Source organism: Galleria mellonella, unplaced genomic scaffold, assembly GCF_026898425.1.
Source record: "Galleria mellonella isolate WM207_F2 unplaced genomic scaffold, CSIRO_AGI_GalMel_v1 utg37, whole genome shotgun sequence".
In the NCBI taxonomy this organism is placed as follows: domain Eukaryota; kingdom Metazoa; phylum Arthropoda; class Insecta; order Lepidoptera; family Pyralidae; genus Galleria; species Galleria mellonella.
The window spans coordinates 826,868-852,974 of record NW_026442087.1 but is presented as its reverse complement, the minus strand read 5'-3'; the positions used below and the strand labels follow the sequence as shown (position 1 = coordinate 852,974).

Genomic DNA, 26,107 nt, shown 5'->3' with positions numbered 1-26,107 from the left:
TGGCAAACAAGCTGACGGCCCACCTGATGGAAAGTGGTTACCGTCGCCTATAGACATGAGCAGTACCATGGACATAACAGAGTATACTGTTTCGCCCATGATGCCCTCAGGCAACGCATGGGGGTACATATATATATGAATATATATATACATATATATCCCACCTTAATTTAAAGGTGTTTAGCACATTTGCTCATAATACTCATTATTACTAAAATAATAATACCAATGAAAATACATTTTGTAAATCATTACTTACTTTATTCTGTTTAATTTAAAGGACCTAAATTTAATATATCTACGTATTTATGCTATTAAAATAAATAGCGGACTGTATTAATTACAAAGTGGCAGAGGATCTCTTAGTTAACATTTGTACAAGATATATATTACTTAGTCAGTTAGTTAGTTAGTATATACAATATTTACATATTATAAACGCCATTTACATATAATAAATATTTTAACACTAATTTTTAATAATTAAAATATATCTACTCAATAATATTACATATATTATAGAGATATAAATAAATAAATATCAAAGATAAAATATGCATATATAACATATATAAAAATAAATATAGTGTAATAGATATTTGCTTAATTTACATTTATACAAATAAAATATTTTAATTTATTTACAATATATTTTTAATTATTAAAGTAAGTAAAGAATTAACATTATTTTACGATTAAAAAATAAAATGTTAATAAAAATAAATATAATAATCATAAACTGGCATTCTGGTAAAGTTATCATATTTTAGGATTCCAAAATAATACATTTAATGTATTATATATATTACAAATAGGTATTTAGTAATTTTTCCATATTAGTACTTTGACTTAGACAAAAAGTGTTGCCAGAGCTGAAATAGCAATAAGCAAAATGTAAGATGGCAACGTAGTAATTCCTTTGTTTCTTAATTGTGCCAAAATCTCGTTCTTGTGGTCATCAGCCCATTCCAATGTTGTTTTTATACTGTTCACAGCATTCCGCCCACTGTTTATCTCGCTTTCCTGACAGCCTGTACTCTGTAGCCGCTCTTCGAACTGGAAAACAGGAATATTATTAGGCACACAATGTTACAATAATTATGACACATCTTTTTTACCACCACTGTCCTTTATACACTTTCAGTTTTTACCTAATGGTTAACGGTTAGAGAATGTTAAGGCCATTAAGCTCGACTACTGTACAAAATTTTATTGTGCAATAAAGAATAAATAAATAAATAAATACACAGATATTGTCTCAAATCTGCATTAAGAGTGGCTACTTTCCTGTTTATAAACATGAAGCAGCTGTGTTTGCATGGCTGTGTTTCGGTTTGAAGGGTGGTGGGATATGGCGTGAATTTACAGGGTACAGAGGAATAACATCTGAATCCTCAGGAATGGCAACGTATGGGGGGTATCATGGGCGAAACAGTATACTTTGTTATGTCCATGGTACTGCTCATGTGTATAGGCGACGGTTACCACTTTCCATCAGGTGGGCCGTCAGCTTGTTTGCCATTCTAAGTGGTATAAAAGAAAAACTTATATAAAAATTACATATTTTTTATATAAGTGTTTATAAAGCATACAATAAAAGTATTATAAATATTTCTAAAATATTTCAACATTTTTTAATGTCTAACTTTTTGTAAGTATTTATTTATTTATTTAGTGTTTAATTTTTATTATACTAAATTGAATGGCAACCCTGCCCAAGTAATAATCTTTTCCCGACACTCTCCCACTAATTGCGATGTCAAACTAACCCGAATGTCCATTCAAACACACCATGACACTGTGCACACATTCATTACAAGTGCCACAATCCCTTTGTTTGTGGTGTTTCGATGGGTCGTTAATGACCAGCCATCGGTTGATAAAGGATTAAAAAATTTATAGGTCACTAGGACATTGACTAACAAATTGTTAGATAGTACTCCAATATCTATATATTGGATATTCCACTGGATATTGACGGCGGCAGAAAGGTCATCAACCATTTCAACATCACCTATATCAGTCGGATATCTATGTTCATTTCGACCGAGTGCCTTATTTCGATATTATATATTGGATAACCGCTATTTAATATATCCGTTATTGAACTAATATATACATACTGATACGGCAATATATACATATTGCGGTGTACTACTCCGTCTATTAGCTAGCGTAGAAATTTAGAATATCTGGCTTATAATCTTTTTTAATCAGTCTTCATAAATATAGAACCAACTATTTGTTATCATACTATACAACTATCGATATATATTTTTTTATTTTGTTAGTTTTTATTTAGCACTAGTGTTAGCCCGCTACTTCGTTCGCCTGTATTTCGGAAGTACGAAAAACATGTTCAGAAGTTAAAGCTTTTAGAGTGTATATCAAAATAAAACATATACCAGATTTTACATTAAACCTTCAGCAATACAACAGCTTACATTTTCAAGCATGTTTGAGAAAATGTAATTTAATTCATTGGTCTGCTAGCGATCGTACTTGTATATATTGGTATTTTTCTTGTCTTTCTGACTACTGTTTATTTATATATTATATGGATTATTATTTTGTATGTACTGTTTTTTTTTTTGTATTTGTGTATTTTTTTTATTTCTTTTAATTGATTATAGCTATAATAAATTTACTATTGTAATCTTTTGAAGAAACAATAAAGAGTATCTATATATCGTTTATTTTTTTTTCATTATTGTTTTAAAACTGTAAATAAAGTCACTGTGTGGCTTACACACAATAACAGCGCTGTTGCAGTAAATAAACTGCCATGGCATAATGCTGATTGCTGGCTACTTTGACAACTAGTTGTTGCAAACTAATATTATTATCTCTGTTTTATTTTATTTGTCAATCAACTATTTAAAAAGCATTTTCTTTCTTTTTTCACTTAAGAATGTAACATTTTAAGGAAATACAAGAAGACGATTGTTTATAGATAGATAGATAGAGAAACACTTTATTTTGAGCCATTTATGACACACATAAATTAATAAATGAGTTCATACAATCAAATTAAATACACTTTTTTTTTTTAAATATAAACAAAAGATAAAATATGAAAATATGTTTTCGCTATGTAGTTTAAGATCTGAGATTTTGGTGCATATAAAAAATATTACGCTCGGTGCAGTGTTCGGGAGTTGGATATAAATAAACGTTTAAAACATGTTGTGTTAATCTGATACTAATTTGAGATGAGATACCATCGCGTTCAAAATTAAACTCATTCCGATTTAGAATATACTTAACGCCATTTGTAGTTCACAGTTTCGAATGTTTGACATAGTTGTTTTTATAGTAACTAATGATTTTCATCAAGAACATTTTCTCTCTCATTTTTATTTATATTTTTTGTGCAACTATGTATATCGATCAAGCATACGATCCACCAGATGGTAAATTGGTACCGAAACTCATAAATGTTTAATATTTCTGAGGCATCACATAAAAAAAACTAATTCAATTATGGCAAAATTAGTTATTTTGATTTAAACCCTAAACTGCTGAACCGATTTTGATACAATATCTATGAGACCAATCTGAGGATATATACTTTCAAATAAAATAAGAATTTTTAAAATCGATTTACAACTGATGGAATTATAAGATATAGATATACACACACACACACAAACTAAGAACTTCTATATTTTGAAGTCAGTTAAATATATATAATAAATTTGTAATATATCTGTATATGTGAGATATTTAAGAAAACATTATTTGAGAGGTTTCAATAAGAGCAACAGAATAATTTTTAAACATTTTGTCTGTCTCTCTGTCTATACTCGTATGTATATTTGCTCCGACATCACGCAAAAACGACTAAACCAAATTGAGTACGGTTTTCACAGTAGTATATCATCTTTATACGTCATCTAGATGTACCTACCAGTAATCTATTCCCAAAATTCATGCGTACAAAGTTGCGGATAAAAGCTAGTATAATCTATTTATACTGGACTTACCATGCCACGTAATCGGCCTTGTAAGCATGAAAACATCAGTATAACGTTAGAAGTGGCCATTTTGAGTTTTTTTTTTTTCATTATAAAATTAATATAAAAGTTTTTGGTAATTTTAAAGTTATGATTTTAAATGTCGCTTTCCAAAATTCTAATAAAATAATGTATCCCATACAAACTCACCTTCTCGAAGTCGCTGTCAGTACGCAAAGCGTTTGCAATAGTGGATATAACAGAATTGAGCAAGCTGTATCTGAAATAGAAAAAAAATAATAAAAAAAATATATTTTCATTAGTTGTACGCGGACAGTAACAGTCAATTTAATGCATAGATTAAGAATAAATATCTGCTACGGTTGAATGTGACGCTTATTACATGCTTGTATGATAATGAAGTGATTTTAAAATAACTTGTAAAGGAGAATTTCGACCCATCTAATATCGCTTTCAGATAGAGAGTCAAAAAAACTTTTTTTTTATTGATTTTTTTTATTTGGAACATTGGTGTTTTAATTCTTATAACTGGCATATGTTAAAAATCAACTTATTTTTATAAATATATTTTTTAAGGCATGCTTTATATTGTAAGATATTAGTACGAATATTTTTTTTTTTTATTTAAGTTTATAAATAACTGTAGTGACCAGGTCGATATTAATTTTAGTTCAAATGCTTTTGTACGAAATGTCTATAAATGTATGTATGAAAAGACTAGTGTTGCTGAATCTGCTTATAGATATGGTGGCTTTAGTTGTTAAACATTTAATAATAGTTGTAAGATGTATATATTTGTTTTCTCAGTGCCAATTGTTAGTATCGATATATGCTGTGTTTGCCTGTTAAAATTGTTACATTTAGTTCCATAATTGTATCAATATTTACACTATCTTGTAGAAACAATTGTTGGAGAACCTAAATAAATAAAAAAAAAAACTATAAATGCCAGAAATAAATCATATTTCTTAACTCACCCCGGTCTCCATTCGGAACAACTGAACGCTTCTAAAACAGTCTCTAAATTACTGTACGTCCTCAGTACACTCGATAGAGGAGTTGAAAGATCTTGAGTTTTAATCTTTCTGTCTTCTTCAAGCACTGATGTGAGATAGCTGAAAATATTACTGTCAATATTAATGTAACAAGAAAATTTTAACAAGGTACAATGGGCACATGTTTTATTCAAATAATTTTAAGTAGAAATCTCCAAGAATATGCACGTAAAATGTATGGATAATTTATGCTAAAATTATAATTATAAAATATATAAATTACTAGCGATCTATCTCAGATTTGCAAAATTAACGATCTTTAATATAAAAAAAAAACTAAATAACAGTAAAATCCATATCAAAATTCATAACGTGGTATAGGAGAAATAAGTGGAAAAAACCAGATAAATTTGGACACAACGTTTTTGTACTATTTCCAAATTCCACTGGCTGTCAAAAGAATAGGATATCACTATTTTTTTTATACCATGAAGGTAGTAAACAAACATACAGCCCCTCTGATGGTAAACAGTCACTGTAGCCTATGGAAGCCTGCAACTCTAGGGGTTTCACGTGCGCGTTGCCTATTTGTCAATTTGAAAACAACATTTATTATAGTTACATAGCAAGTATGTAGTTACATTCCTGCACGAATCTACTATCCTAGTACTTTGTCTGAAAATTTGTCCTATAATAAATTTTCTCTATCCATAAATTATCCATCCGGCTTTGTACGCGTTAATTAGAGAAAAAAATTAGACAAATACCAAGATTAAAAATCTTGTTTTACTTGTTTCTACGATTTTTTATTTTTTTTTTTATTTTTTTAATACTTCACTGTACATATTAATTATTCATAAAAATATGACATAGGTAATCAATTACACAAAGGCAAGCTTAACTCTAAAAGAGTTCTCTTCCAACAAACCCAAAGTGAAAAGGAGCAATAATGTCAGCGGGTAGATCACTGAACAATATTTTTAATACAAACCTTTTTTTGTTAATTACAAATAAAAAAAAATAGCCAAATAGATAAAACCGTTCTAAAATAATCCGTTTCATATTTGGAAATTTGATTTTTTTTTTTTGCATAGATTAGTTAATGTTACCAACCTTACAATTTTTTCTTTGTTTGATGTACACCCAAGTACATCTAAGATGGTCCGTTCCTCATTCGCCACGTTTGTGGTGAGCATTCGATTCCAAAGGTAATCATAATCTCCAGCGACACCTTGGCGGAGTCCGTTACAGTATACCACTGATCTAATACTGGCTGGTACCCTAAATATTTTAAAAAGTACAATTAACGATGTTAAAAAAAATCCTCAATTCATTATCAGACGCGAACTATCCACTACTAAACATAGATATCCCCCATACGAGTATAGGGCTTTTATTCCAGTAGTTGCCACGCTTGGCAGGCAAGTCGACAACTGCATTTAGGCTACTGCCTATTCCTCGACCATTAAATTCCCTTATTCATCTCTTACGATAGCCACAATAAAAGATGGGGTGGTCCATTCTATATCAGGACTTGCAAGTCCTTAATCAGTATGTACTTTTTGTCTATGTTACTGTATCCATCATTATCTTACTGCTCTTGTCCCTAATATTTGGGGTCGGCATAATATGTTTTTGTCCATATTATTAAGATTTCGGCTTTTAGTTTTACGACCGTCTACTCGCCTGATGTCTACGCTCTACGTTTTTGTTACTCTATGTTTTACTCGTAGCTTAATCTGAATTAGATTTGATATTTCTCTATCTACTGAGATAGGATTTACTCCCATACTGATTCCATGTTATTTTGTATGACGTAATAAATCACTTTTTCTTATTGCAAAGCGACTAATATGATTTTTTTATAGCAAAATTTTATATTGCCACCAAATAATAAAATTGAATAATATATTTAAACACTGGACAGTGGGTCATTTCTTTTTAATTTGTACATAAACTTTGTATTTATAGTTGAATATACTTATGTAGATAAAAATAGTAATAAATATTAATATAATATGAAATTTTATGGTATAGTACATTTTTCTTTCATCCTGATGGACCACGTAATGAAAAGTGGCATGGTTGCCTATAAACATGAACAGCATCATGGGCATCATAGAATATACTGTAAAACCTGTGATATCCCTTATATGTTGCCATTTCTAAGGCCTAATGTGTCATGCCTTTGCCCCCTATAATTTCACTGTAATATCCCATAATAATACTACTAAAATAATGATAAAAAAATATCTAACGGAACTCACTCTACGTTATTGTCGACCAAACCTCTGAATAGAGCCACAGTGTGCTGTATGCACTCGGCATCGCCGACATCGCAAGCGAATTCCAATAATTCCAAGCGATTTCTAAGCGATTCAAAATCGTCAGTCTCCCTCGGATGGTAACCTAATTCATTAATTGCATGACGAGCCAACTGTAATGCAGTTCTCTGTAACAATAAATATGCAGTTAAACCTTTTTTTTTATACCACTGAGGTGGCAATTAAGCATACGGCCCACCTGATGGTAACCGGTTACCGTAGCCTATGAACGCCTGCATTACCAGAGGTATAACGCGCGCGTTGCCGACCCTAAAGAAACCTCTTTGTCCCCCTTTTGAAGAACCCCATGCTGTAGTCTCTTGGGAAAACCTCGGCAGGAAGCTCATTCCATGACCTGAGTGTTCGTGGGAGAAAACATCTCTGAAACCGCGTTGTACGCGACCATTTAGACTGTAAGGTATGAGGGTGAACTCCCTGTCGATGGCAAGCAGTACCTTAGTGGTATAGTGTCTTAACACATCTTATCTTCCGTCACAGATTCGATTACCGTCATTACAAACATTTGTATTCATAACTATTTATATTGCACTGAATATTCTTTACGTATAATAAAATAAGTAAATCATATTTTTTTTTAGTACTCCTTATGAAATTCAAATTTCATCAGGTGCCCTAACAATCTTTATTTTTTAAAGTAATAACTACCAGTTTAACTTACATGTAATTTAGTCGAGAAAACTCATATAAAAAAATACTTACCTCAAGATCGCCCAACACATCAGATCCCAAGTAGCGACTTCTCAGCTTCTTTAAACCACTAAGAGCTGCCAACCACACTGAGTAATCATCCTCCAATGCGAGATATTCTATAACGCTATACAACCTTTCAAACGGTATCTCATCAGCAAAATAGAATGCGAACAAATCATTGACGATCTGAAACAAGAAATGTGCATATCAACTTGATAGACAATCTTGTCTACGTTAACATGGCACGCCCGGAGAGGGGGGGAAGAAATTGTTAGTAATGGAGACTAAGAACACTATTGCCAGAAATATACCCAGCCAAGTCGGCCTTTTAGTGGTACCTCCTGGAAACTATCATATTGAATTCCAAGCGATATTCATTGCTAGCTATATGCCCTGTGAGGTCGACCTCCACGTGGTTCCCTCTGGAAACCATGTGAACCAGTATATGAAGTATGCTATGTATTAAATGAGGATAAAACCTAACCAAATACCAAATTTCATTCAAATTCGTTTAGCCATTTAAATTTGATTGAGTAACAAAGGAAGATTTTGTACAAAAGTCGTTTGCTTGGAAAATTCTGTCCCATTCGTATTTTGACCGTGAAGCAATTGTGTTTGCATGGCTGCGTTTCGGTTTGAAGGGTGGAATGTAGCAGTAAATTTACAAGGTACGGAAGAATAACATTTGAATCTTCAGGAATGGCACCGCATAGGAAGTATCATGGGTAAAACAGTATACTCTGTTATGTCCATAGTACTGCTCATGTATATAGACGACGGTTACCACGTTTCATCAGGCGGGCCGTCAGCTTGTTTGCCATTCTAAGTTGTATCAAAAAAAAAACAAACAATCATATAATATCAATACTAGAAACTAATAGTTTACGATTGATATTTTTTTTCTGTATTTTTTTTTTTTTATTCATTTCTTATTGCATTCCATAACATGGTTGGTAGATAACATTTCAACTTCAATTGTGGACCCTGTTGGGCACAGCAAGTAGGAGAGAGCAAGAACCTTTTTTTAAATGTTTTCGTTATTATATATATTAGATAAACATACCTTAGCTCTATTTAGATTATGGATTTTGAGTCTATCTTCGCCTTTCAATGCATTTGCAATTCTATTCCATGACGCGTCGTCGTAATTAACTCGGTATAAACCTGCAATACAATTATTAATTTACTTTATTAATAATATTATCTATTTGATATTTAAAGGAATTAGAGTTTACAGAGTTACCACTTTCCATCAGGTGGGCCGTCAGCTTGTTTGCCATTTTAAGTTGTATAAAAAAAAATTTCATTGTAAGTATTTTTTTTATTACATCTATATATTTGCATTCATGGTCTCGATATAAAATGGGCCACCCTTTTCTCTCTCGCGGGTATCGTAAGAGGCGACTAAGGCAATTTTATGGTCGAGGGATGGGCAGCAGCGTCCATCTTGAAACAAACCACCAAAGCCTAACTGCGATTGTCAACCCGTCTGCCAAGCGTGGCAACTATTAGTAAAACAGATTGTTGGTACAGTGACCGTTTACCATCAGATGGGCTGAATGCTTATTGATCACCTTCATGGTATAAAAAAACATATATAAATTTACATAGCTTGCAAAGTTTTAAAAGTCAGACTGTCTACATTTCCAGGCTAGAAAACCAGAATACCAGGACAAAATCCTTAAAAATTTTCGTGAAACATTGTACCTACGTAGTAACTACTCCAGGTAAACTAGAAATAAAAACTCACATACCTGTTTCTTGGATATTGAACAAAACCCAAGAGTTTTCTGTTATGTTTAAATCAATTTGGATACTTCTATCACCCAATATGAAAGCTGGTTTAGTATTTGTGAAATCTATCGAATCACTGATCGTGTAAGTTATAGGGATTTGGTATATTTCATCTGACTGATGACTTGAGTTCGAGTAGAAGCGCCTCTGAAATAAAAAACATGGAAAAATTTGTAATAAAAATATTATACAATATAATTTAGATAGTTAGATAAACACTTTATTTGAGCCATTAACAACTGAATTCATACAATCAAATGGATTATATAATTATAAAAATAAAACAAAAGATATAATACAAAAATATGTTTTCGCCATGTATGTCGCAGTGTCCCAAATAGGCTGCAGCTCAGTGATAGTTTTGCTTAAAAGTAAAGCACTGATTTTCAGCTGCAGAAGTAAGCTATATGAATGCGTGCAATGACCCCAAAATGTTTTTGCTAAGTTATTTCTACTACGTAGGGACTGTGTTTACATGGCTATGTTTCGTTGTGATAGACTAGAATTTACAGGACAACTATATATCTTAGTCATCAGAAATAGCAACATGCCACTCATGGTGTTGTTATATAATAATAACTTTAAGGCTGAATGCAGCGATACGAACACAGCTATGCAAAAATATGAGTAACATGTATATAAGGTACTCCTAGAGAAAACTGTTTACAATATGGCAAGATTGCTATAGCGATCTGTTGTGAGGTGATAAAAAATTCATATTAAAAAAAGATACCTGAGTTAAGGTAGCGGTTTTGTTTGCATAATCAACGTTCACTTCCAAAACAGGATGGCCTGGCTGACTAATCCACGAACCCATGACGCCGCTAATGTTGAAGCCAGGGTACGCAGCCAAAGAGTCGTACGTCTGTACTCCAGTATTCAAACCCGCATACAATTGCTCTGGGTAACCGGAGCTTAGTCTCCTGCAATTATATTTTGAAATGAGAAAATTTGATACCACCTTTGCATTTAATAAAAATTAAAGAAAAAATAATTATTATGCAAGAAAATAAAAAAATTTTAATAGTAATTTTTTTATAATTCTATCGGTCATTCCGAATTAAATTCTTTTTGATCGAATTAAAAAAGAAGTAGATTCTCAATTCGAATGTATTGTTTTACGTTTATTACCTCATAAAACTATGTTATTTCTAAACCGATTTGGATTAATATTTTTTTTTGTCTTAGAAGGATGTAGTTACAGATTGGTCCTATAAAATCCTTAATAACACAATTTTTTCGAAAGACAAAAAAAGCATTCAGTATTATATATAAAATTACTCACGAATTCGTTAAATAACTATTCAGTCCCGCCCTAAATGCCTCGTCGCCGATCAGGTGATGCATCATACGAATAACAGAACCACCTTTCTGATATGTAATGGTACCGAAGTTACCGCTGATCTGTGATGGCGTGTACACGTTTGGGTTGGAGATGGGTGTAGCGGACGGGGATTCATCAGCGTTGTATGCACTGTACACTGAGCCGGTTACAAGTATGTTGTCTGATCTTATTTCTGGCTCTATCTGCAATTAAAAATTCATAAAAAGATAAAATACACTTATTTAATAATACAAATTATTAAATATTTAATAATAAAAATTACAAATATCGCATTCTAAGAGAGAAGCATATATGATAGGAAGAACAACATGCATCTGACGCAGGCACAAATAATGGCAGACAAAACTGCACTTATACACACACATACACACGCACACACACACACACACACACACACACACACACACACACACACAGGCGTGCTCGCGTGCGCGCACACACGCACACGCACATACACATGCACACACATACACATGCACACACATACACATGCACACACATACACATTCGCACATACTAGCAATACATTTTTTTTCGGTGAGTAAGATTTAATGTTTTAAATCATGAAAACTATTTATCTGAGCTATATCTAGTATGATATATATTTTTACTTTTTTTAATATATAACAAAAAAACAATTTAACATAGACAAGAAGATGCATCAGAATATAATTAATACCAATTTATAACTAATAGCTGGTATGTATTCCGAAACTAATACTGACCAAAGAAGTAATGTAGTCCTGGAAATAATTGGCAAATCCTTCATTAAGCCAGGCATCGCTCCACCAGTGGCAAGTGACAAGGTTTCCAAACCACATATGAGTGGTTTCATGGGCAACAATTTGTGCCACTCTGTATTTGTAATAAGCTGACGAATCTTCAGGTATATAAAGGACTAGAGATTCTCTGTAAATAGTTTTTGTAAACATTAAAATAAATACCGATTCTATGATATTATTTAAAACTAGCGATCCAAACAGGCTTAGTGTGAGAAGACAGAATTTTCGAAAATCAATACATATACATAAAAAAAAAATCAGCCAATTCAACTGATCGGTTATTTTATAGCATTTTATATGTAATTCTTTATATTAATATAACTTTTATTATTTATGAACCGATTGAAATAAAACAAACACTAAATTTTAAGTGGAGCAAACCGCAATGCATTAGTATCGGTCTGTATGTTTAAATCACTGTTCCAAATTGGATGTGGTTTTCTCAATTGTGTTCCTGAAGGTTTAACTTAAAATCTGTTATGCGTTTTATCTTCTTTCTTTATTTAAAAGTAATATATTTAATTGGATTTCCTACTTTTAAAATCCTCTTGTACGAATGAACGCGCAAAAAGCTAGTTAGAAAATAATATTATCTTTGCTAAAATAAATGGATTAAAAAATATTTTTTGTGTATTCCTTCTGTAGTTATTATAGTATTAGGGACAGGATTTTTAGCACTTATATAATCGCTGACAATCCTTGTTTCTTTTTTATATATTTCTAAATAATATACCTTTATTAAACTATTATGGAGCTCAACTATTATGAGCTCTTAGCGAGCCTTTGGCTACCCATTGTTTTCTCAGTGTAATATTTTTATTGTAATTGTTTGTATTTATAATAAGTTAACTATTGTAATCTTATGGAGGAAATAATAAAGAGTATGTATCTATCTATCTATCATTAAAGAATGTGTTGCCTTTTGTAAAAACAAAATTGTAGAATACAAAAAAGTGAGAGTGAAAACTCACCTCAGTATTTTAAACTTTCGCATTTTTCAAATATATTTTAAATACACTATCGGGACTTGATGCGATGAAAAATTTTTGCACGTAAATAGTACCTACATACTTGCTTCTTTATTGCTGAGATTTCGACTTTGTGCAATCTACGTCAAAACTTCTTTAATAAAGAAAATCAGTCTACAAACCGGAAGATGAAGTTCTGATAGTGTATCTAAAATGTAGCAGTATTCTATCAAAAACTTTGAAAATATTACATGGGAAAAGGTATGTTACATTCAATAATAAACAAACCTGTATGTTACTAAACCCCAGTTCTCCATTGCCCCAGCATTGAAATCAGGTAAGCCTATATGATCCAATTTCAGATTTGGATTTGTTGCGAAGTAATCTACATTGAAATATTCACCCAGCCTATCAACAACTTTTACGGCAAACTCGTATGTAAAATCAGTTTGATTGGCGGCGTCTGGTCTTACATAAATACCGACAGATCGACTAGGATTGGGTGATTGATTTGCGAGAACGAATTGTGACACTGCAAATGCTACTAGATATGTAGACATGATCGGTGTTGGGTAATACAAGTCTCTTTGATAACCATTTGGCCTGAAACAAAAACAAAAATATATATATTTTTTTTACAACACAGGGGGCAAACGAGCATGCGGCTCACCTGGTGGTAAGTGACTACCGCCACCCATGATCACCCACAACATTAACGGCATTGCAGGTGCGCTGCCGGCCTTTTAAAAAGGAATATGCTCTTTTCTTAATGGTTATGTTGTCGTATCGGTTCGGAAATACTGCTGCTGGAAGTTGATTCCAAAGACTGGTTGTCATATTGTCATAAAATCAAAAGATAATGCGAAAATAATGAAAACTCATTAACAATGTGTTAAGAAGTTAGAAAGGTCTTAATTAACTTTAAAAAAATTATTGGAACATATACTTAAAATTATATGTCTATGTCTATAATATATCATCGTACATAATACTATAACATTAGATAATGACGTCATCATCATCAGGTTTTGTCATTAGTTGTCACGCTTGGTAGGCGGATTGGCAACCACAGTTAGGCTTTTGGGTTATTTTTCTTTTATGCAGCTTAGTATGGCAAACAAGCTGACGGCCCATTGATGTAAAGTGGTAACCGTCACCTATAGAGCAGTACCATGGACATAACAGAGTATACTGTTTCGCCCATGATACCCCCCATGCGTTGCCATTTCTAAAGACTTAGGTATTATTCCTCTGTACCCTGTAAATTCACTGCCATATCCCACCCTTCAAACTAAAACATAGCCATGCAAACAACTGCTTCACGGTAAAAACACGAATGGGACAGAGGTGTCTAAGTAAACGACTTTTGTACAAAGTCTCCCTCTAGTTTATGTTAGTGTTTATATTTATATTATTATATTTATGTCTATGTGGTAATTATATTTTACGAGGGACGCTGCTATGGATAGCAGCGTCTCGCCTTAGTCGCCTCTTACGACACCCACGGGAAAGGGAACGGTGGGCTACTCGATGCTGGTACCACACGATAATATAGAGTAAATAAATAAATATAATTCTTACAGATCAGTTGTACTTTCCCTCTTCATATTCGATACAGTTGTGTAATTTGCCGGTCTATCTAATGCTATAGTGAAGGTAGCTTTTAATTGAGGCTCGTCGAAGCACGGGAATGTCTGCCTTGCGTGTGTCGGCTCCATTTGTGTTGCGCCCACCCATCTGAAATTACGTAATCAGTTTAGATATATCTTTAAGGATGCGTTGTTTATACCATGGTAACTTTGATATTTTTACTGTTACTCGTGTAATAAAATTCTAAGTACCTAGACGATGCCTGAACATTTTTTTTATATACAACTTAGAATGGCAAACAAGCTGACGGTCCACCTGATGGAAAGTGGTAACCGTCGCCTATAGACATGAGCAGTACCATGGACATAACAGAGTATACTGTTTCGCCCATGCGTTGCCATTCCTGAGGACTCAGGTGTTATTCCTCTGTACCCAGTAAATTCGCGCCATATCCCACCTTTCAAACCGAAACACAGCCATGCAAACACAACTGTTTCACGGTTGAAACACGAATGGGACAGAGGTACCCAAGCAATCGACGTTTGTACAAAGTCTTCCTCTGGTAGAAGATAATTGTGATAATATTGGATAAGAACAATATATTCCATAATAGTACGTTTTAGAATTTTTGCCTGTTTGCCTGTCTGTACATTTGTTCCAGTGTTACATAAAAACTGCTTGAATGCGATACACAATTATAATTCTGAAGATCCAATTTAAAATTTGGTGCATGTTTTTTTTTTACTATCTAGAAATGATTATCTAATTTTTATTTTTGTTTTATATACTTATAGCTACCTATTTCTTATAATAATTGTACAAAAGCATTTTTACACAACTGCGCATAAAAGGAGTGTAAAATTTTTAGGATTCATGTCTATATATGAGTTCTTATATTCCATCATGACTTTTGAATGTCTAGACAGGTTTGGATGTATTGTTATGATTTATACATTGTTCCAACTGAAACTGGCTATTTTTTTTTTAATAATTTGTTTTATAAAAAAGCGATTATGTTTTTTTTTAATATGTGAAACAAAACGTATTCTACCCAATTCTTTTTTTAGTATACTTCCATACTGATTCACGAACTATTTGTACAATCTTGTTATCTGATATGAAAACCATAACGCAGCTGTGTTAAATAAAGTCTAAGAATTGCTGTAATTTATTATTGCTGTAATAAGGAATTTCGCGACTGGCTCTTGGCCACAACAGTATATCAGTATTTTGCTCTTTTGAGGGCAAAACCATAAACTGAGTTGTGACCATTTTGTGTTACTATGGCACACGCACGAAAGATGGAAATTGTTGTTTTATATATTTTGCTTTTTTTTGTTTTTCACTCTTTTTACTGTGTATGTGTGTATTATGTGTATATATGTATTGTTATGTGTAAATAAATTATCTATCTATCTGTATTTAATACTAAAGATCCGGCCCGACTTCGCATGAATAGATCAAATTTTCGAAAATTATATATAACGTATTTTACTTGCTGATAATGTAGCTTTATTAAAATGGGTTTAGTAGTTTTTGAATTTATTCATTGCAGAAAAAAAAAATCAAATATGTCCCCTTTATAACAATCATCATGATGATAATGATTGTTATAAAGAGTAATTATTCAACGATCATCCGTCCACTGCCGGACAACAAGCCTCCCCCGTAGACTGCCATAAAGAACGGTCCCGAGCCACCTGCATCCATTAACTCCCGCCAATGCATATCATGTCGTCACTCCATCTAGTGGGGGGTCGTCGCCACTCAAGAACCTTTCTTCCCCATCGGTTGTCGGTTCTTCGAGTTATATAACCAGCCCATTGCCACTTCAGCTTGCTTATCCTTCGGGCTATGTCGATTATTTTGGTTGTTTTGCGGATATCTTTATAACAATAGTATAGAACAATTTTAAAACTCATATTACGTTAGTAAATTTGAAAATAATTTGTCTAGAAGCAAACCTTACAGTTTTAGATAACGTTACAAAAGTATAGCTAAGATCAACAGGAAAAAGAATGAGTAATAATCTAAAACTCGACTAAAAGCGTTTGAGATAACGAATTATTTTCACTGATGATATTTATCCAAGACTCATGTTTGTCTTACACGAAAATATGTTAGTCTAATCATTTTGCAAACATTAGCTGGTAAATCGTATAAGAAACATCTACCTATTTGTTTATGTTTCATTTTTGAAGTATCTAGTAATTCGAATATTTAAATTTAAACTTCCTTAAGGCATGGGTAATATATGTTAGATTCCTCTGAATATTTGTAGCGGAAAAAACTCCATCGCCCAATCCAATATCGCCCAATAATATTCGATACATTGAATATTCGTTACTGAGTTAACTAAAATAAATAGATATTGCTATATATATTAATGTATGATAATGGAATGGTAACACCATCCGTGCTATCGGTATACACTGACGGGGCACCAGTGAAGGATGACAGGTGAGGATGAAGCAGGCCAGTTAGCCCATCGTGACGAATTCAACAAGAATTGGAGAGTGGAGGATTTATAGCAATATGCCCTATTAGGTCGACTTCCGCGTGGGAGGTATAGGACATATTGCTAGCAATGGGGCTGTCAAACTCCATTGCTAACAATCAGTTTCCCTCTAATATTGCTATATTAGGTGATACCTTTCTACACAGAAAGCCAGTGTATTAAGGAGCTGGTGTGATTCTTAACCTCTTAATGTACAAAAGTCGATTGCTTGGGTACCTCTGTCCCATTCGTGTCTCTACCGTGAAGCAGTTGTGTTTGCATGACTGTGTTTCGGTTTGAAGGGTGGGATATGGCGTGAATTTACAGGGTACAGAGGAATAACATCTAAGTCCTCAAGAATGGCAACGCATGGGGGGTATCATGGGCGAAACAGTATACTACAGTTACGTCCACGGTACTGCTCATGTCTATAGGCGACGGTTATAACTTTCCATCAGGTGGGCCGTCAGCTTGTTTGCCATTCTAAGTTGTATAAAAAAAAACTGTATGTAATGGTAATGAAATTAAATATATTACTCATTGCTATTTCTTAAAACACAAATTATTACATTATATGTTACAGTCCACGGGGGAGGTTCATGTCCAGCTGTGGACAGATAATGGCTGAAATGATGATGACGATGATGTTACAATTATTATTACAATGAGTAAAGATCATAATCTATATTGTCTGTCAGAATTTTCTAACACAAAAAAAAATATATCAATATCACGATAACAGTTACGTGTCTTATCATACTATTGATCTGGTTCTAAAACCAAGGACAACAGGTTTGTAATCAATACATATAATAAAATCGTAACTGGTCGCTGTCTGTACATGGAATATGTATAAGACAAACTATTACAGGGGAGCTTTGTAAACGCAAAACCGAAAACAAACATTATTTTTAGAAATTTTGTCTAATTGTTATGCAAGCTAATCTCAGAAACGGCTTAACCAGTGTATTTTTATTATTTATAATTTTAATTAGTGCATTTCGATTTGTTCCACTTAATATTAAGTGTTTATTTCAATAGGTTCATAAATAAAAAAAATATATCAATTTAAAGAATCACATATAAAATGCTATAAAACGTTGGATGGATAGAGATTTATTACTCTTTCACTGTCAAGAACTACTTAGAAGAGATGTACGCATATGTACCAACATAGGTAAATTATATCCTTACTTAGTACATAGGATACTTTATGTATTTACGTGTGTAAAATCACGGGACACAGCTAATAGTTGCTATATTGGAAATAGAACGGTCAATTTGGTAATAAAAAGAAAAAAAGAATAATTTATAATACTTTGATCGTACCATTATGTTTGACCACTACAATTTACTACGAGTATTATGTATGGTATTCATACAATTATTTGCATATATTTTTTAACACGAGCATTTTTTTGTTAGATATACTTGTGTACATAGCTACCGTCTTTTTCCTTTCTCTTCTTCTAAGGGTATCTGGTAAAGATTGCTTTAAAGATAATACCGCCATTTGTTTTTTATAAGTGTATAATATACATATATATTTTATGTAAATAAATTTCAGTATCACTATAAATTTCTCTAATTTTCTTCATCATATTAGCCTAACTGTCCAGTACTGAAAACTAGCCTACCCCTAGAGGGGTTTTACCAATAGTTGCCACGCTCGACAGGCGGATTGGCAACCGCAGTCAGGCTTTAGATATGTTATTAAAGGGACGCTGCTGCCCATCCCTCGCTTAATCGCTCGCTTTAGTCGGCTTTTACGACAGCCACGGGAAAGGATGGGGTGGCCTATTCTATGCCGGGACCACAGGGCTAATTTTATTTTTTAGTGTCGATAATTAATTTTTTTAGTGTGGATATAATTAAGGTATACAAAAAAGTATGGTATTTATTATATTATACGTTATATAACTTATTAAAACCAGTAGATTACATTGTACAGCGAAATGTCCACAATTCCATTTGTTATTTATTCTCTTATCATAACTCATGCTGTAATTTATCTAAGACTGCAATTATGTTTTGTACTGCTTCACTGTAATCTATATTTAAATGGGAGTTTACTTCATAACTATCTACGTGTAAAAATAAATTCGGAAAATCCACTTCTAATATATTACAATAGAAACACGAATAGGACAGAGGTGCCCAATACCTAAGCAAACAAAGTCTCTCTCTGATAAATTAATAAAGTATATTAACGAAGTAGACATAATATAGCACTTATTTATTCTTCTTTAGTATTTTATAATTATATTTTATAAATTTCCTACATAATCTCATTAATTCCTCAGTCTTCCTAATTCTAATTAGGTTCCTAAATTCTTTAACAGATGTTATTCTGGTTATAGATTTAATTATATTATAAAATCAGCATTAATATATCAGACGTTAACTATCCACTGCTGAACATAATCCTTTCTCATAAGGGGAATTTTGCCAGTAATTCGCATGCGGATTAGCAACCATAGTTAACCTTTGGTAATGTTTTAAGAGGGACGTTGCTGCCTATCTCTCGACCATTAAATTCCCTTAGTCGCCTCTTATGACATCGACGGGAAAGGAAGAGATGGCCTATTCTATGCCGGGATCACACGGCAAAATTACTACATAGTATAAAACAAAGTCACTGTCGCTGTCTGTCCGTCCCTATGTATGCATAAATCTTTAAAACTGCGCAACGGATTTTGAAGCGGTTTCCATTAATAGATAGAGTGATTCAAGAGGAAGGTTTATATGTTTAATACATGCATAATATTTTAGAGAAACATTGCTAATTTTAGAGGTTTCTAATGTGATGTAACGTGTTCCCGTGCGAAGCCGGGGCGGGTCGCTAGTCATAAAATATAATATTATGTAATCATAACTTACAATATGTCACGTGAAAATGTCAACTCATTGAAACAATATATTTTAAATATCAAGCCCGTAACAGAAATTTGCAGTATACTTGATAACATTGACAGGAATTGTTTCACAATCTATAGCGTATCATAAGTATTTACGTCTGAGAGCTTCTTCAGAATGTCATTGTGATGTTTGATATGTAGCCATCAATAGGTAGATAGGTATAATTCTACTAAATCATTACATAAACAGTGTCAAGTGGATATATTTTGTATGTTCTGTGTTTACACTATGAAGCAGCAATAATTATGCATTGTGCTTCGTTGTGAATATATAGCCAGTGTAATTTCTAACATTGTCAATGTTATACTATTCTTATATTATTGTTTTTGTTATGTATTATTATTATTATTTATATATGTAGGTATATACAGTTACTTTTTATTATATGTTTAATTTGTAACTAGGTATTATTGAGTTTTATCTTTAACTGTACGGTTATTTCCCTAGAACATTCCATAGTTTTCTTTCAGCTTCTCGAATGTTGACTCTATGGGATAAAGCCACTATTGTATATTAAATCTTTTTGATGTATCCAATATAAAATATGTATAATAAGATTTTACAATACAATACAGTTATTTTTTTATAATATAATTAATGTATAAAGGTCACGTTTATTACTTTTGTTTGGATCATCAGCGTTTTAAATATATATTTTTATACTACTTAGAATGGCAAACAAGCTGACGGCCCACCTGATGGAAAGTGGTAACCGTCGCCTATAGACATGAGCAGTGCCATGGACATAATAGAGTATACTGTTTCGCCCATGATACCCCCCATGCATTGCCATTGCTAAGGACTCAGGTGTTATTCCTCTGTACCCACTAAATTCACGCCATATCCCACCCTTCAAACTGAAACACAGCCATGCAAACACAACTGCTCCACGGTAGAAACACGAATGGGACAGAGGTACCCAAGCATGCGACTTATGTACAAAGTCTCACTCTGGTAAATAATGACAGTACTACAATATACTGGACTAAATATTTAATTTTGCAATTCGAAAAAATTCCACTTTATATTTCAGTTATATGGGTCAAGTGTATTTACGGTTAAATCAATTTTTAACTTAGTATATTTTGAGATTCTCAAATGCAAATTTCGCATTTAGTATAAAAATATTTTTAAATCTCAGTATTATTAAAAAGTATCTTGAATCGGTACAAATAAGGTTCCTTTTTAATGCAATAATGCCACTTAATTATCATGCAAGAATTTTTATAATGTTACTATTACTTAGTTGACTATTAACATTTTTTATCTATATTTTCATGCTACGTCTTGGCGGGGTGGGCAGTATCAATTTTGAAAGTAAAAATAAATTTTAAAGTAATTTAAAATAATTGACTGTTATTAGGAATAAAAATATAAATAAAATACTCACTTTCTCTGGCCATTCTCCGTATAAATGCCACCGTAGAAACCATACAGATCTGTCCTGACAGGCCCCCTGTATACGATTGTCAAGGAATAATCAATGTTCGCTTGTAAATCACTTGCTAGATTTATAAAAGCGAATTGTAAGGTCTCATTAAAGCTCAGAGACGTGATGGCTATAGATGGAGTCAGCGTTATATCGGTAGTCGTGAAATTAAGATCTGAAGAGTGCAGCTGGATCTGATTTATTGGCGTGTCAGTTCTGAAGATAATAGTAACTTCACCATCGAAGGCAACAGGTTCTGGGCTATCGAAGATTGGCGATATTCTAATATTGTATGCAGATGGCTTTATTGGTGTGCTCAATCTGTAACTTGGGTCACAGAATGCAACACCGATGAAAAGGAAAAGAATCAGTAGACGCTCCATGGCTGCAAATAAAAAAAAAACATTAAAGTATACAATACATAATTGTAATACGAATATAATAAAAAAAAAAGTACATAGTACACAGTTTACACAAAAAGAGTTTTTAATCATTAATTCATTCACAGTTTGAGCAAAAGTAGAACTAAATATTGTTAGTTTGTTTTTACTTTTATTATATTTTTTTCTTTCAAGTACATTTACTTTTAATATCGCGGTATAAGATTATTATTAAGAGATTTATTTGAATTCATTGGCACAACATTACATGTTATAATTATAGCAGATCAGAATTTGATGAAAATATTTTATGTTGAGTTTATGTGTATAGTAATATCTATGTTTTTTTTATCTATTTATATCATTGTTGTTCTTTCCATATCTTATTTCTTATATCATGGTTGTAAATTAATAAAAAATATATTTAAGAAGTAAGACAACTTTATTGGGAAGTAAAACATAAAGGTTAAATAACATTCAATCTATTTAATTAATGAATAACGCCTTAAACGACAAAAATAAATTACCAGTGAATGTATAAATTTTAATATTTGGTTTCTTTGAATACGCGAGATGGAGAATGAAAAAGATATACCAAAAAAACTCTTTAACTCTTTTAATGAAGTTTTCCTTATAGAAGACAGTATGGCGTTCTTAATTTTTTTTTTTTATACAACTTAGAATGGCAAATAAGCTGACGGTCCACCTAATGTAAAGTGGTAACCGTCACCTATAGACTATGGACGTAACAGAGTATACCGTTTCTCTCATGATACCCCCCATGTGTTACCATTCCTGAGGAATCAAGGTGTTATTCCTCTTTACCCAGTAAATTCACGCCATATCCCACCCTTCAAACCGAATCACAGCCATGCAAACACAACTGCTTCACGGTTGAAACACAAATGGGACAGAGGTACCCAAGCAATTGACTTTTGTACAAAGTCTCCCTTTATAAACTTAATATACTCAATAAAAGTATATTAAGTTTTCTTCAGGGTCGGCAATGCGCACGTGATACCCCTAGTGTTGTAGGCGTCCATAGGCTACAATAACCATTTATTTTCAGACTGGATACTGCATATATGGTTGTATACTTGTTTGCCACCTCCATGGTATAAAATAAAAAAAAAAATCTATTTCACGTGAATAGCTAAGACCAATACTGAAAATGATTCATTTGAAGTTAATAAATTACCTGTCGAGTTAAAAATTATACCAAGTCTCAATTCTTTTAAGATTAAATTACGACCCCTTTTATTGGAGAAATGTTACTACTCCGTACATGACTTCTGTACTGTTGATTGATGTAAATAATTAAAAATAAATTTGACATATGTATATAAATATTACGATGAAGTTGACACTGTTTATTGCAGAATTTATTTATTATATAATTTATTGTTATTATTATAGTTTGGATGGTTGTAATATTCAGGTTAATGTAATGATTTTTGTATGTTTATCCCTTATTTCAGACACAATGTACATTGTTTTTTGAATAAATGACTAATGACTAATGACTTATATTTGTTTTATGCTGTAAAGATAAGAGATTTTTTCTGTAATAGAGAGATATGATAGAGACTAGGTGATTACGTTGGATTGTTTTCCTAGAACGTGTCTAAGGTATTTTTTTTTTTAATTATTATCGAGAAATAATTCTTGTAAAAAGTAATGTAAAGTGGTGCCCTGCACTTTGGTTGTTTTGTTAAGAGAGGGACTGGCTGAAAACCAGCGCTGTGCAGCTGTTCACATTGCGCTGGGACACTCACAGCATCAGCTGAGCCGGTTCCTTTTGTCGCGTGTGGGACACTTTTTGTATATGTTATTTATATTTTATATTATAATTGTATGGCAATAAATGTTTCTATTCTATTCTATTCTAAGAGTGAATCTAAATAAGATAGCGGTAGAAAGCGGTAGATTAAAAAAAAATGTAATGACTTTTCAAAAGTGCTTCAATGTAAGTTTATTTGAATAAATGATTTCTATTCTAATATCTTCTGTATCTTCCTTGCAATAGTACTCTTGTAACAAGTACTAATAATTTAAGTAATTAAATATTTCCATATAGCATGACTGTTATATAGCCAATGATGTGTACATTTATAAAAAAATTATGCATATGTTATCATGCCTATATTAAGTGTTGTATTATATCAAACTATATGTAATACTATTGGTATACCAATAAATAAATAGACAAATAAATTAATAAAAAAAAATGAATTACGCAAGAAAAGTGTAAATGAGAATAAACTGAGACATTTATAGAATCCATGCTAGTAATGATCTGTGCTGCAGAAGTTTCAACTAAAACATAATCGCAAATAACTATTTTTATTACGTAATCGTTATGCAATTGTAATCAATTTTTGTTTTATTTATACTTATAAAACATATTTTTCTATAAATTAGCTATTTCTAAATATTTTTTTATATATATATTTTATATAACTTAGAATGTCAAACAAGCTAACGGTCCACCTGATGGAAAGTGGTAACCGTCGCCTATAGACATGAGCAGTACCGTGGACATAACAGAGTATACTGTTTCGCCCATGATACCCCCCATGCGTTGCCATTCCTGAGGACTCAGGTGTTATTCCTCTGTACACAGTAAATTCACGCCATATCCCACCCTTCAAACCGAAACACAACCATTCAAACACAGCTGCTTCACGGTTGAAACACGAATGCGACGGAGGTACCCAAGCAATCGACTTTTGTGCAAAGTCTGTATATATAAGCGAAAGAAAAATATCATCACATCATAACAGCATTTCCTTGGCAACTGTTGTTAGTCTTTTGAGATATTTTAAGAGAGTCGCTACTGCCCATCTCTCGCCCTCCCTTAGTCGTCTCTTACGACACCCACGGGAAAGAGAAAGGTGGTATATTCTATACCAGGACCTACACGGACAATACACGAAAGAAAAATATACACAATACAAATTAAAAAAATTGTACATTGATTTTAGACACTTTAGTCACAATTGTTATATATATCCAGATATTAATATATTTTAATTTATAAACTTAAAACCGTCATTAAATATTATTTATGGACAGGATTTCTATTTATCGAACAGGTTTATTAAAGTTCAAAATAAAGAAGAGTGGAATAAGAGAAGTGAAGATTTTCAGTAAATCATCATCATCATCTTCCTCTCTAATGAATAAATAATAATTCCCAATTATTATTTGGGGTCGGCGTAATATGTTTTCCTCTTCCATTCTTTTCTATCCCCAGTCATTTCCGCATTCACTCCCATTCTGGCCATATCGTCCCTATCATAAAGATTTTCAGTAAATGAAACATGTTTTAACTTATTTTAACATTACTTAATATAAATCATTCATTTATTCATTGAATTTGAAATGTATTTGATAACGAGAGTCGCTGTAAAATTGGAGGAAGGACTTGAGCTTATAAGTAGTATTATTGATTAATTGGTAAATTGTTTTTGCAAAAAAAACTTATTATTTATTTATTATTATTCAATAAACATATAACGCGGTAAGATTCATTACTCAAACGTAGTAAACTTATAAATTTAAATATACGTAAATCGATTGTAAACGAATTTATAAAATACAAAAATTGTTCTTTTCATTTAAAAATCTTTTTACTAATATAATGAAGTTGTAACTAGATTATGTCTGTACATGAAATATATTGAGGAAACATTTATATGAGACGTCTTAATAAGATCAAGAGAGGCCAAACATTTTTTTGAAAACTTTGTTTATGTCTTGTCGTTCTGACATCTTGCGAAAACTATAGCTCCAAATGGAATGCAGCTTTCACAATTATATTCCTGAAGGTTTAATAGAAAGAGAAAAAGATAGTCTATTATCTTAGATTATATAGATAGAGCGTTTCCATACAAATGCTTCTAGAAAAATAGGTCAGCTTTTCATACAATATTGCTTGAGAAATAGTTATGAATGGTTCCTTTATAACTTCTATATATTTATTTTGTTTTATAATTTTTGCATCTTTTTAATACGTAAAAACTAATTTTATTTATTATTTAATTAAATATAGATACGTCAAGATACATTATGTGCGTAAGTATATAGAACACTGATAAAAAAACGAGTCAGCTAATTCGACAATTAGCTGACAAAAAGTTAACCCGTTTTTGAGACTCGATGCTCTATCTATATAATCTAAGTCTATTACATAAATATGAGCGAAACATAAGATATAATAAATGTGTTTAAAATAAACTCACCTGGAGCTATTGTGACGGAATGTTGAACACTGTTGATCTATGTTCGTGGATTTCAGTTTTAAGTAGCGATAATTCAGATAAGAGATCTCAGCAAATAGTAATGTCTTGCACTTGTATTTGATATCAGTATCATCGTTAGAATTTACTTTTCT

At 32.2% G+C, this 26,107-nt stretch overlaps 1 protein-coding gene across 2 annotated transcripts; it reads right to left on the bottom strand.

The window, feature by feature from the left end:
- Positions 1-235: 235 nt before the first annotated feature.
- Positions 236-26,107, bottom strand: LOC113511337 (membrane alanyl aminopeptidase-like). 2 transcript variants are annotated; one of them, XM_052897597.1, is made up of 15 exons: positions 25,956-26,107; positions 21,293-21,716; positions 14,478-14,633; positions 13,185-13,499; positions 11,872-12,055; positions 11,087-11,328; positions 10,535-10,724; positions 9,762-9,948; positions 9,071-9,171; positions 8,017-8,193; positions 7,240-7,424; positions 6,086-6,253; positions 4,955-5,104; positions 4,167-4,236; positions 236-1,056 (listed from the first exon to the last, which is right to left on the bottom strand). In XM_052897597.1, exons 2-15 carry the CDS (start codon positions 21,712-21,714, stop codon positions 850-852), a joined length of 2,754 nt encoding a protein of 917 aa, XP_052753557.1. In that variant the 5' UTR covers positions 21,715-21,716; positions 25,956-26,107; the 3' UTR covers positions 236-849. The 2 variants fall into 2 exon arrangements, with proteins under 2 accessions (XP_052753557.1, XP_052753559.1); XM_052897599.1 differs by having other exon boundaries at positions 4,955-5,092.

Bases quoted from the DNA above. Each gene is read 5' to 3' on its own strand.
- LOC113511337 (XM_052897597.1), bottom strand. From the start codon at position 21,714: ATGGAGCGTCTACTGATTCTTTTCCTTTTCATCGGTGTTGCATTCTGT. The intron at 6,254-7,239 runs GTGAGTTCCGTT...TAAAATATTTAG, and splicing joins TTGGTCGACAATAACGTAGA to GGTACCAGCCAGTATTAGAT. The intron at 5,105-6,085 runs GTTGGTAACATT...TAATATTGACAG, and splicing joins AACAAAGAAAAAATTGTAAG to TAATATTTTCAGCTATCTCA.